Genomic DNA, 13,484 nt, shown 5'->3' with positions numbered 1-13,484 from the left:
GACTACCTCTAATACAGGAGGCAACCACTCAGTTCCAGCGGGTGAAGTTTTCCATTGTTTTTGTGTCCTCCATTTTTCCCGCAGATCCGCCTACCGGCCCGGGGTGAGTAAGATCAGCTCCCGCGTCCTCCTTCGGTTCCCCCAGAGAGTGAAGAATCAAGGAACAGCGGACTTCCTCCCGGTGAAGCCGCGACACCAGTGGGAGTGGCACAGCTGTCACCAGTAAGCAAGCCAAACAGGGTGGGGATGATTGGGCAAGGCTGACCTGTTTATCAAGCACACCGTCAGAAATAGAAATAATAGAAATAGAAGAGAAAATAAGAGAATGAAATTAAGATAATAGAATAGAATAGAATAGAAATTGTAATATGTAATACTGTATTTTTGGAGTATAAGACGCATCGGAGTATAAGACGCACCAAGGTTTTGAAGAGGCAAATTTAAAAAAAGTAGGTAGGTAGATAGAGCGATAGAGAGAGAAAGAGAGAGAAATACAGGTAGGGAGAAAGGGTAGGTAGGTAGGTAGGTAGGTAGGTAGGTAGGTAGGTAGGTAGGTAGGGGGATAAAGAGGGAGCGAAAGAGAGAGAAATACAGTAGGTAGGTAAGGAGAGAGTGAGTAGTTAGGTAGGTAGGTAGGTAGGTAGGTAGGTAGGTAGGTAGGTAGGTAGAGGGATAAAGAGGGAGCGAAAGAGAGAGAAATACAGTAGGTAGGTAAGGAGAGAGTGAGTAGGTAGGTAGGTAGGTAGGTAGGTAGAGGGATAAAGAGGGAGCGAAAGAGAGAGAAATACAGTAGGTAGGTAAGGAGAGAGTGAGTAGTTAGGTAGGTAGGTAGGTAGGTAGATAGATAGATAAAGGGAGAGAGAGAGAGAAATAGTGAGAGAGAAATAGAGATAGAGAAATACAGTAGGTAGGTAGGGAGAGAGAGAGTATGTGTAGGTAGGTAGGTAGAGGGATAGAGAGAGAAATAGAGAGAGAAATACAGTAGATAGGTAGGGAAAAAGAGAGTAGGTAGGTAGGTAGATAGAGGGATAGAGAGAGGGGGGAGGGAGAAATACAGTAGGTAGGTAGAGAGAGAGAATAGGTAGGTAGATGTTTCCAGGTGTATTTATCCATGTGCTGGAGAAGGAAATTGCTGACAATCTGCAGCACCTAAGACTTTGTTTCTGCTGGCACAGCACTTGATCAATGTCATTCTCATCGATTTGTTAAAGAGCTTTCCAAAAGGAAAAAAAAGTTTTTGCACTCTGCAAACCTTGCAAAAACGGGCCCAGTTTTTGTCAAAAAATGGCATGCATATAGCCTTATGGAGATTTATAGAGTGCTGCTGGGGGCTGGGAGGGGCAAAAAATGGCCCATGTTTTGCTCGTAGGGTCCTTTTTAGTCCGCCGGAGCCTTCAGGGAAGCGGGCATGTTGCAATGGTCGTAAGTGCGGGAAGCGGCTATGTCACTGTTTTCAGGGCTGTTATAGGCTTTGAGCGGTCGTTAAATGAACTACTGTAAAACGAGGACTTACCTGCAGCTTCTAAACACCTTATTTCCTTCAGGCATTATCATAGCATGGAAGCCTTCAGCAACTATGACCTTCTGGATGTCGTCTCCCATGAGAAGGTAGCCGAGGGCCACAAGGCCAGTTTCTGCCTGGAGGACACCTCTTGCGACGCAGGGTTCCGACGTCGCTATGCGTGCACCGCTCATATTCAGGTGTGGAATGGCTGACTTTTCCTCAGCTGGATCTGCCCGTCTCCGCAAACCGTGGTGTTTATCTCTTGTATATAGATTTTTGTTCTGACCCCGCCCCTCCCCCCCACTCCGTACGCCGAGGCACTCCGAGACAAGATTACTGCTAGACAATTTATTCACAGTAAATTAACAAACTGACAAGACCTGGGCAGCAATCCAGACTTCCAAGATAAGAAATATGCGCGCGAGGGACCTAAAGACCAGCTGGCCGGCGGGAGGTGCGCACACATGCCCAGTGGAGCTGGGCTGGGGTGTTGATCTTGTAATATAGTTGCAGAGCCACGCTGAATCACACAGGAGAAAACAAACTCCTAAAACGCCATAACATCCTGAATAGTGCATAACATAACATTCTGAGATGTGCCCTACCAATGATGCCCAGGATTTGACCATATATAGACTGAGCAGTAGATTAGAAATTGTACTTTTACAGGCTGTTTTTACTCACATGCTATTGCTCCTCCTGCCTTTGTCCTATCTCAATAAAAGGGGCTACCAGACACCCAATCTGGGTCGCTCCATCCCGAGAAAGGTCGTGTCCTGTCTTTTCTCCACATTGGCCTCATGGACAAACCACGGGAACGTTACACTGGGGCGACGGCTTGTGTGCCCGCAGAGAGGGCTCTGCATGCCACCTGTTTGCCCTTCCAGCTCTCTTATTCTGTTATTCATAAATTGCTGAAGCAGACTTACGGCAAAAATAGGTTTATCGTAATTCTGCTTTCCGCTGATACGTTTTTAGTTGCCCAGGTTTTGCGTGTAACGCTGGCGGCCAGATGTGATTCGCCAATAAAAATAAATAAACGTCATTTTGTCTCTCCCCTCAGGGCCTGAGCCCAGGCTGTTACGATACCTACCATGCCAATATTGACTGCCAGTGGATTGATATTACCGAAGTCCCTCCTGGAAACTATATCCTCAAGGTAAGTCCTCGTTATCATCTGTGAATTTCGCCCCATTGTTATAACCTTTCATTCCCCGGTTGTTAAGCGAACCACGGCAAGCACGGTTGTTAAATGAACCTGGCTTCCCCGTTGACTTTGCTTGTGAGAATGTTGCAAAAGTGACCCCAAGAAACTGCCACCATCATAAACACAGGTAGTCCTCGACTTACAACCACAATCGAGCCCAGAATTTATGTGGCCAAGTGAGTTTTGCCCCATTGTACAAACTTTCTTGCTGTTAAGTCAGAAGGTCGAAAAAGGTAATCCCACATGACCCCGAGAAACTGAAGACAGTCCTCGACTTACAACCACAATTGCGTTTCCATTGCTAAGGCCTCGACTTACAACACAATTGAGTTTCCGTTGCTAGGTCCTCGACTTACAACCACAATTGAGTTTCCGTTGCTAAGCGAGACAGTTGTTGAGTTTTGCCCCTTTTGACGATCCTTCTACCACAGTTGTAAAGTGAATCACTGCAGTTGTTACAGTAACACGGTTGTTAAGTGAATCTGGCTCCCCCATTGACTTTGCTTGTGAGAAGGTCGCAAAAGTGACCCCGAGAAACTGCCACCGTCATAAACACAGGTAGTCCTCGACTTACAACCACAATCGAGCCCAAAACTTATGTGGCCAAGTGAGTTTTGCCCCAGTGTACAAACTTTCTTGCTGCTGTTAAGTGAAACATTGCAGTTGATAAGCTAGTGATCCGGTTGCTAAGTGAATCCAGTTTCCCCATGGACTTCACTCATCAGATGGTCGTAAAAGGAGATCATGTGACCCCCGAGACACTGCGACCGTCACAAATACAAGCCAGTTCTCATCTGAATGTAACTCACATGACCACGGCGATGGTGCAATGGTTGTAAGTGTAAAAAATAGTCATAAGTCCCTTTTTAAAGCCCCATTGTAACTTCGAATGGTCACTAAACAACCTGCTGTTAAGTCACGGACTACATGAACCAGTTGCAAAGCGTCCAAATTTTGATCATGTGACCACAGGGATGGCTGCAATGGGCATTAAGTGTGGAAAATGGTCAAAAGTCACTTTTTTTCAGCGCCGTTGTACCTTTGGTCACTAAGTGAACTGTTGCAAGTTAAGGACTATCAGTTTCCCCCTATGTTTGAGCCACTGTCTGTTGTGAGTGGTGAGGACAAGGATGGTCCTAAGTGAGAAGGAAAGACCAACTCTGGATGCCAAGGGATGGAGCGTGACAGATTTCCTGTCCTCTTTTCAAGGTGACCGTCAACCCTGATTTCCTGGTGGCCGAGTCGGACTTCTCCAATAACGTTGTCCAGTGTGATATTGTATACACGGGGGAGTACGTCGACACGAAAAACTGCCGAATTACAAGGTATCTCCAAGCCAAATATGGCCTGGATTGGTGGGTTGGATCATCGAGATGCGCCAGGAGGGGAGGAAGGTCACACCAGGCAAGATAGCGGAAGCGTCCTTAACACCTCCTTGTACGGGAGTTTACAAAAGGGGTGGAGCTTGAAACTCAATGCTACGTTGTCCATCTTCCTTTTCGTTGTCCTCTTACGGGTGACGTCATGGCATTGTAGGACGTAGAAGCATCCTCATGATCTCTAGGAGCGACATGGAATGGATCGCTCGCCTCTTGAAGATTCACACACCCCAAAAAATATTAGGGGGGAGTTTTGCCCTCGAGACGCAAGGCCTTTTGTCAAGAGACAGGAAGTAGAACGATGGAGAGGTTCCACCACAAATGCGCGCACAACAAAAGCGTGCCTGACTAAACCGCGGTGACTAAACCGCGCGATGAATGAGCGACTAATTAGCCCTAAAGCGCGCCGACAAAAGTGCGCCGACAGAAGCGCGCTGTAACGGAACCCTAAACCTAACCCTAAACCTAACCCTAAACCTAACCCTAAACCTAACCCTAAACCTTACCTTAAATTAAATCGCGCTTCTGTCGGCGCGCTGTTGTCGGCACGCTATTGTCAGCGCGCTTTTGACATCGCGGTTTTAGCGCCGTGGTGTTGTCGGCGCGCTTATGACGTTCGCGCTTTTGTCGGGTCACGGATGGAGAGCGGAAGTGGAAGTTGTCAGTCCTTTTCTGGGCTGAGTGAAGTCGCAGTGACATGCAACTTTGGGTTTCTTTGTGGAGCCCAACCGATGGCGTCAGTGGTCCCAGGGCAGTGGTGGGATTCAGCCGGTTCGCACCTATTCGGGAGAACCGGTTGGTAACTTTCTAAGCAGTTCAGAGAACCGGTTGTTGGAAGAAATCTTGTTTTGATTTTTTTTCCCACTTTGCAGGGCTAATCCTGTAAGGAAGGCAGGAAGGAAACATTCTGGTGTTGTTTCTAGCCTCATTTTGATTGCCCTGCTTACAGAAACTGCCTCTCCAGTTAACCCTTATTACCATTGTAAGAACTAAGGCGAAGTGCCCATCGATGTGAGTGACGTTGAATTGGCCACGCCCACTGAGTCACATGACCACTATGCCCCACCTACCCAGCTGGTCATTAGGACAGAGAACCGGTTGTTAAATTATTTGAATCTCACCACTGTCCCAGGGGAAAAGAGGGCAGGGCAGATGCTAGAGAGGAGGAGAGTGCCTGGAAGGGTGCACCTCGTTTGATACCCCTTACGAAAAGAATGGAGTGAGAAAGTGGAAAGGAAGAACATTGTGTATTTCCCCAGGATGTCACAGAAATGTAACTTGTAATTTCCTTCCTTCCTTCTCTCCCTCATTTCGTTTTCACTTTTTCCTTCCTTCCCTTTTTCATCCCTTTCTTCTTTCTCATCCATTCCTTCCTTTCTTCCTCTTTTGTCCTTTTCTCATCCATTCCTTCCTTCCCTTCCTTCAACATTCCTTCCTTCATTCTTTCTCACCCATCTATCCCTACCTTCTTTTCTCACCCATCCATCATGTCCCTTTTCCTTCCTTCCTTCCTTCCTCCCTTTCATCATTCCGTCATTCATTCTTTTTCATCTATCTCTTCCTTCCTTCATTCTTTTACCTTTTTTCTCTCATCCATCTATCTCTACCTTCTTTCTACTTCCTTCCTCACCCATCCACTTCATTCCCTTTTTCCTCCCTCACTCCCTTCCTTTCCTTCATCCTTCCTTCCTTCTTTCTCATCCATCTAACCCTACCATCTTTCTCCTTTTTTCCTCACCCATCCATCATGTCCCTTATCCTTCCTTCCTTTCTTCCTCTTTCATCATTCCTTCATTCTTTCTCATTCACCTATCCCCGCCTTCCTTTTTTTCCCTTTCTTTTTCTCATCCACCTATCTCTACCTTCTACTCCCTTCCTCACCCATTCACTTTCCCTTTTTCCTCCCTCCCTCCCTTTCCTTCATCATTCCTTCATTCTTTCTCATCCATCTATCCCTTCCTTCCTTTTTTCTTTCTTTCTCATCTATCCCTACCTTCTTTCTCCTTCCTCACCCATCCATCACTTCCTTTTTCCTTCCTTTTCCTCCCTCCCTCCCTTTTTTTCTCTACCTATCCACCCATCCTTCCCCTTCCTTCTCCCCTCCCTATGCCTCCCCTCCCCTCTTCCCCTTACTTACCTTCATCCATTTACTCCCGTCCCTTTCCCCCTTCCCCTTCCCTCCATCTATTTACCTCCTGCCCTGCCAGCAGCTACTGAATGGAGATCCCCAACCCAGGAGCCAAGCATCCCTGAGAGGCTTTTGGTTTCGCCAAAGGTACCAGAGTCTCAAGACCCTCAACTCTCTGCTAGAGAAAAGAGGATGGAACGAAGAACCAAGAGGTCATCTGGCTTGACCCTGTGCCCATTGTCTGGGGCGCAGAACCAAACTCTTGTTGGCACTTTGCCCATCCGTAGGAAGCGATCACCTTCAAAGGCTGCTTTAAACAAATGCCCCTCTTGCCTTTTCCCCCTCCTCTAATATTACTATGAATATCCTGTAAAAATAACCCCATAAATATCTTTGGCTTTAGCAAACAACACTCATTTGCATTTTGAAAGGGGTGGTGCTTCGATCAGGTGCTTGCAGCCACCACCTTGACTTTTTTTTGACACCCCTGACCTTTGATGTAAAGGGCCGGGCTCCTTCCACATCTGTTTCACCGGGCTTAATATCTTGGAGTCATAGTGGACGACCAATTAAATATGAGCCAGCTGTGTGCAGCGACAGCCAAAGAAGCCAATGCAATCCTAAATTGCAAGAACAGAGGGGATACAATCAAGAGCAAGGGAGGTACTAATACCATTCTAGTTTCCCCCAAAATAACAGCTAATAATAAGCCCGAGCATTTTTCAGAATGTTTGTAATATAAGCCCTACCCAAAAAATAAGACCCAGTTAAGATTGTCAGCCAGAGGGACACATTTTAATACCGTATTTCCCTGAAAATGAGACCTAGCTGGAAAATAAGCGCTTGCATTTTTCAGAATGTTTGTAATATAAGCCCTACCCCAAAAATAAAACCCAGTTAAGATTGTTAGAGGGACACATTTTAGTACCATATTTCCCTGACAATGAGACCTAACTGGAAAATAAGCCCTTGCATTTTTCAGGATGTTTCTAATATAAGCCCTACCCCAAAAATAAGACCATGTTAAGAATGTTAGAGGGACACATTTTAGTACCGTATTTCCCTGACAATGAGACCTAACTGGAAAATAAGCGCTTGCATTTTTCAGAATGTTTGTAATATAAGCCCTACTTCAAAAATAAGACCCAGTTAAGATTGTCAGCCAGAGGGACACATTTTAATACCGTATTTCCCTGAAAATGAGACCTAGCTGGAAAATAATCCCTTGAATTTTTCAGAATGTTTGTAATATAAGCCCTACCCAAAAAATAAGACCATGTTAAGAATGTTAGAGGGACACATTTTAGTACCGTATTTCCCTGAAAATGAGACCTAACTGGAAAATAATCCCTAAGGCTTCTTTGGGGGGGGAATTAATATAAGACCCGGTCTTATTTTCGGGGAAACAAAGTAATGAAAGATAAACTCCCTCTCCACCCTACGGACTTGCCTTCTTTAGCCTCAAAAAAAGATCCTCTTTTTCCATCAGCACCTGGTCCTTTCTGAGAAATTTAACAAAGGCCCACCAAAACAGAGCAGGAATTCGGAGCTCAGGTGCAAATTCTAGCATAACTGTAAGACAGGATTTGCAAGGACGAAGATTGTCAATAGTAGGGTAACTAGATAGCATGTTTGTGGGCCTGGGTGTGTGCACGCACACGCATGTGAGGTGAACTCATGGCACTTAGCTGCCCAGTTAAAAATGCAAGCTTTCACTTTCTTAGCCTCAATCCTTCCATCCGAGTTAGGTGTGATAAATGCAGCTCATAAAAGGCACACAGGTTCTTAAGTTTGCACCTAATAGATATATACTTCAATGGCATCTCCGTTTAATTTGTAAGCCATCTTTTGTCATGGTATTTTTACAAATTGCTCAAGGCTCTGGGCGTATCCAACACATTTTCCTATGGAAAAGGAAGGACTAGAACTCAGTCTCCTGGTGATTGGCCCAAAGTCACCGAGGTGGCTCTCATGCCTAAGCAGGACTAGAACTCAGAGTCTCCTAGTGATTGGCCCGAAGTCATTCAGGTGGCTCTCATGCCTAAGCGGGACTAGAACTCACAGACTCCTGGTGATTGGCCCAGTCGCTCAGGTGGCTCTCATGCCTAAGCGGGACTAGAACTCACAGTCTCCTAGTGATTGGCCCAAAGTCATTCAGGTGGCTCTCATGCCTAAGCGGGACTAGAACTCACAGACTCCTGGTGATTGGCCCGGTCGCTCAGGTGGTCTCATGCCTAAGCGGGACTAGAACTCACAGTCTCCTAGTGATTGGCCCGAAATCATTCAGGTGGCTCTCATGCCTAAGCGGGACTAGAACTCACAGACTCCTGGTGATTGGCCCGGTCGCTCAGGTGGTCTCATGCCTAAGCGGGACTAGAACTCACAGTCTCCTAGTGATTGGCCCGAAATCATTCAGGTGGCTCTCATGCCTAAGCGTGACTAGAACTCAGAGTCTTCTGGTGATTGGCCCAGTCGCTCAGGTGGCTCTCATGCCTAAGCGGGACTAGAACTCACAGTCTCCTAGTGTTTGGCCCGAAGTCATTCAGGTGGCTCTCATGCCTAAGCAGGACTAGAACTCACAGACTCCTGGTGATTGGCCTGGTTGCTCAGGTGGCTCTCATGCCTAAGCGGGACTAGAACTCACAGTCTCCTAGTGTTTGGCCTGAAGTCATTCAGGTGGCTCTCATGCCTAAGCGGGACTAGAACTCACAGTCTCCTAGTGATTGACCCAAAGTCACTCAGATGGCTCTCATGCCTAAGCGGGACTAGAACTCACAGTCTCCTAGTGTTTGGCACAAAGTCATTCAGGTGGCTCTCATGCCTAAACGGGACTAGAACTCACAGACTCCTGGTGATTGGCCCAAAGTCTCTCAGATGGCTCTCATGCCTAACCAGGACTAGAACTCACAGACTCCTGGTGATTGGCCCAGTTGCTCAGGTGGCTCTCATGCCTAAGCGGGTCTAGAACTCACAGTCTCCTGGTGATTGGCCCAAAGTCTCTCAGGTGGCTCTCATAGCTAAGCTGGACTAGAACTCACAGACTCCTGGTGATTGGCCCAGTCGCTCAGGTGGCTCTCATGCCTAAATGGGACTAGAACACAGTGTCTCCTAGTGTTTGGCCCAAAGTCACTCAGGGGCTCTCATGCCTAAACGGGACTAGAACTCAGTGTCTCCTAGTGTTTAGCCCGAAGTCATTCAGGTAGCTCTCATGCTTAAGGTGGGGCTAGAACTCACAGTCTCCCAGTGATTGGCCCAAAGTCACTCAGGTGGCTCTCATTCCCAAGGTGGGACTAGAATTCACCATCTCTTGGTGACTGGCCCAAAGTCACCCAGCCTGCTGTCATGCCTAAGGCAGGACTAAAACTCAGTCCGCTGGTGATTGGCCCAAAGGCACCCAGCTGGCTTTCATGCCTAAGGCAGGACTAGAACTCACCATCACCTGGTTTCCACTAGACAAAACTGGCCCTTTTCCAAACTTCTGGTGAAACTAACTTAACTATCCTGTGTATGGAAAGTTAAGAAAACGCCCCAAGCGTTCGTTCGTTCTCATGTCCAAGAGCTTGGGTCACAACTACGTTCAAGTCAAGAGGCCTGCCCATGTATCACTGCAACATAGAATTGGAAGGGACCTCTGAGATCATCTAAAGCATCCACCTTCTATCACACTCAAAAATGCTTCCCTTAAACTTTGGATCCAAAGCTGTTGTGGCCCAGCAGGAGCCGTTGGAGCTGCCACCAGACCCCAACAGCGAGGGGCCCTATGAGTCGGCTCTGGTGGATGTGGAGGACCCTGGACAGGGTTCCAACTCCGAGCAGGGCGCGGAGAGGCTGGTTGGCCACCAGGAGGTGCCTGAGCCTTGGACCAGTGGGGAGGAGACAAGGGAGTGTGATCCGGATGTCATGCATTGGAGCAGTGGGGAGGAGCCAAGGGAGTTGTTCCTGGATGCCCGGCACCGAAGAGCTAATAGGCGTAAGGAACAGTTGCGCAGTTACAGGAGATAATTGCACTCAGCTGGTGGTAATTAGGCTCCTCTCAAGACTATAAAAGGAATGATTGTGCACAGGCCCTTTTGCAGGAGTCAACATATTCACTAAAGTTGGAGAACTTTTATGGCTAGCTTGGCAGGCTGGATTGCTGCCAAGGTCAGTCTGTGCTGGATTGCTGCCAAGGTCCTGTCTCTGTGTTAATAAATCCTTGCAGTATCTTTGTCTCGGCGTGCTTTGATGTAGGACAAGGGGGGTCAGAACAGAAGCCGCCTCAAGTTTGCAGCAGCTTTTCACCAGTGACCGTAAGTGAAGATCAAATGGCAAGAACAGACTACAGATAGTCCTTGACTTACGACCATAATGGAGCCTACCCATCGCAAGTCTGCGTTGTAAATCAGGTCATCCACATGACTGACCCAATTCTGCATCTTTACAAGCTCGTCGGAATGGTTCTCCGTGGGCCGGTTTTGCAAACCATCAGAAAAAACAACCACCCAGCAGTTGGATGCTCGTTTAGCACACATCTTCCAATCAGCATGAAGTGATGAGAGAGACAAGTTTGTACAGGTCCTCCCCGACTTACAACCTGTCAGTTGCCATCTTTCACTTGCTTGTGTTTGACTACTATCCGGTGACAGACTACTGTTGTGGCCCAGCAGGAGCCGTTGGAGCTGCCACCAGATTCCGACAGCAAGGGGCCCTATCAGTCAGCTCTGGAGGATGTGGAGGACCCTGGACAGGGTTCCGACTCTGAGCAGGGTGCAGAGAGGCTGGTTGGCCACCAGGAGGCGCCTGAGCCTTGGAGCAGTGGGAAGAGACAAGGGAGTGTGATCCTGACGTCATAGCAATAGCAGTTAGACTTATATACCGCTTCATAGGGCTTTCAGCCCTCTCTAAGCGGTTTACAGAGTCAGCATATTGCCCCCAACAATCCGGGTCCTCATTTTACCCACCTCGGAAGGATGGAAGGCTGAGTCAACCCTGAGCCAGTGAGATTTGAACAGCCGAACTGCAGAACTGCAGTCAGCTGAAGTAGCCTGCAGTGCTGCATTTAACCACTGTGCCACCTCGGCTCTTGCATTGGAGCAGTGGGGAGGAGACAAGGGAGTTGGTCCTGGATGCCCGGCAACAGAGGGCTAATAGGCGTAAAGAACAGTTACGCAGTTACAGGAGATAATTGAACTCAGCTGATGGTAATTAGGTTCCTCTCAAGACTATAAAAGGAATGACTTTCCACATGCTCATTGCAGAAATCAACGTATTTACTAGAGCTGGAGAAGCTATCGTGGCTAGCTTGGTAGGCTGGATTGCTGCCAAGATTGGTCTGTGCTGGATTGCTGCCAACGTCTAATCTGTGCTGGATTGCTGCCAAGGTCTAGTCTGTGTATTAAAAAATCCTTGAAGTATCTTTGTCTCAGCGTGCTTTGGTATAGGAAAAGGGGGGGGGGTCAGAACAGACTACTATGAACTGTGGGGAAGGAGAATGAAGGAGTGAATGCTTGGGGAAGCGGAAGTAAACGCTGTATCTCCTCGAGAAGCTACCTCAAGGTCACTCGGCTGGAAGGAGGAGGGAGCTGCATGCCGTTAGAAAAATAATGTGATTGTGAAGTGAACCAGTGTGTCATGCCCCCCTCGGAGCCGGAATGTGGGGAGGAACAGGCGAAGTCAGGCCAGGGCCTTTCAGGATTGGGACGGCTTGTAGGCAGGCAGGTACAGGGGCAGGATGACCAAGAGAAAGCAAGCAAAGAACATGAGGAGCGACAGAGGTCAGGCAATGAGCAAGGACCACCCACTCCTGATTCCCGAGCACGGAGAAAGGAGAGAAGGCAGGAACAGCGCAGGCTGAGCCAACGGCTCGAGAGGAGAGTGCCTCAGCCTCTTCACAAGGCACACCCAAGGACAGCTTTAAGGAGACGCTGTGAGGAGGGGCATTTGTCGGGAACGAAGGCTGAATTCATGGGAGTTTTGTGTACCATTGCCGATATTTGGAGTTTCTTGGAGTTCTTGCTTTATTTCTTGCTTCCTGGGTTGCCTTGTCCCTTTGCTTCCTGGAGTCATTTGACATTCCCTTGCCCAGCTAGATTTGTTTTGCAGCTGTTGTGGCCTCCAGCATTTTGCTGGACTACTTGCAGCCAGAGGATTCTGGAGGTGTGTGTGTGTGTGTATTTTCAATTACTTTGCTCTGGGACTTGCCATAACATGAGAGAGCATTCGGGGGAAAGTTGGTGCAATGAAGGGGCGATTTGAACTATCAGCTGATTGTGTTCCAGTGGTGGGATACGATCGGTATGCCCCGGTACAGGCGTTATCGGTGCCTGCTGGGAGCACCAGGTACCGTTCCGGTACAGTGCTCCGGAGGGCCCCGCCTGCCTGCCCCCCCTTACCTGTAGTTGAGCCGATTGGGGCTTTTGTGCACAGAGCATACGGCGCCTGTGCGACGCTCCACCGAGCAGCTGGAGCGTCGCAGGTGGTTAAGTATGCATGCGCGCGCTGCCCGTGTGCACATGGTGGATGCCGGGCCCCGTTGCAGTGTACCGGTTGCAATGGGATGCGGAACCCACCACTGCTGTGTTCTCTCTGTGCCTTTGCCCCAGGACATCACACAACGGTTCTCTATCGGCTGGTTTTTAAATAAATGAATAAAACAAAACCCCAAAGTTAAAATGCTTCTTTAGTACACATCTTCCACTTCCACTTCACGTTTTGTTACCACCGGTTCTCCCCTCACATGTGCTTGCTTCACACGCACCCACTTTGGGGGTGCATGTGCCCCTTCTGTGCATGCGCCCGGCCTCAAAAACATGCCTAACTAGGACGGCATAGAGCTGGGGCAGGTGGGCAGGCTCAGCCGTGATTTCCGCTACTGGTTCGGGCAAACTAGTCCGAACCGGCTGAATACGTCTTCTGTCCACGTGTCTTGGAAGCAGGAATTCTTAAGGGCTGGAAAGGCAACTACGAAGGAGGTGCTCTGTCAGCGGAGGCGACGACCAGCTTCAGGGAAAGACAAAATAAATGTGTGCAAAGAAAGGAAGGATTAGATGTGGCGTTAGAAGAAGGGAAGGCTCAGTGGCTCAGACACTGAGCTTGTGGATCAGAAAGGTCAGCGGTTCGAATCCCTACCGCCGCATAACGGAGTGAGCTCCCGTTCCTTGTCCCAGCTTCTGCCAACGTAGCAGTTGGAAAGCACATAAAAAATGCAAGTAGAAAAAATAGGAACCACCTTTGGTGGGAAGGGAACAGCGTTCGACGTTTAGTCATGCCGGCCACATGACCACGGAG

General features: G+C 48.4%; 1 protein-coding gene across 1 annotated transcript; it reads left to right on the top strand.

The window, feature by feature from the left end:
* Positions 1 to 1,435: 1,435 nt before the first annotated feature.
* LOC116514770 (protein-lysine 6-oxidase-like) lies at positions 1,436 to 4,443 on the top strand. Its single transcript, XM_032226488.1, has 3 exons — positions 1,436 to 1,701; positions 2,568 to 2,663; positions 3,921 to 4,443. Exons 1-3 carry the CDS (start codon positions 1,558 to 1,560, stop codon positions 4,122 to 4,124), a joined length of 444 nt encoding a protein of 147 aa, XP_032082379.1. The 5' UTR covers positions 1,436 to 1,557; the 3' UTR covers positions 4,125 to 4,443.
* Positions 4,444 to 13,484: the final 9,041 nt, after the last annotated feature.

This window comes from Thamnophis elegans, chromosome 1 (assembly GCF_009769535.1).
Source record: "Thamnophis elegans isolate rThaEle1 chromosome 1, rThaEle1.pri, whole genome shotgun sequence".
NCBI lineage: Eukaryota > Metazoa > Chordata > Lepidosauria > Squamata > Colubridae > Thamnophis > Thamnophis elegans.
This window is presented reverse-complemented; position numbering and strand designations above follow the sequence as displayed.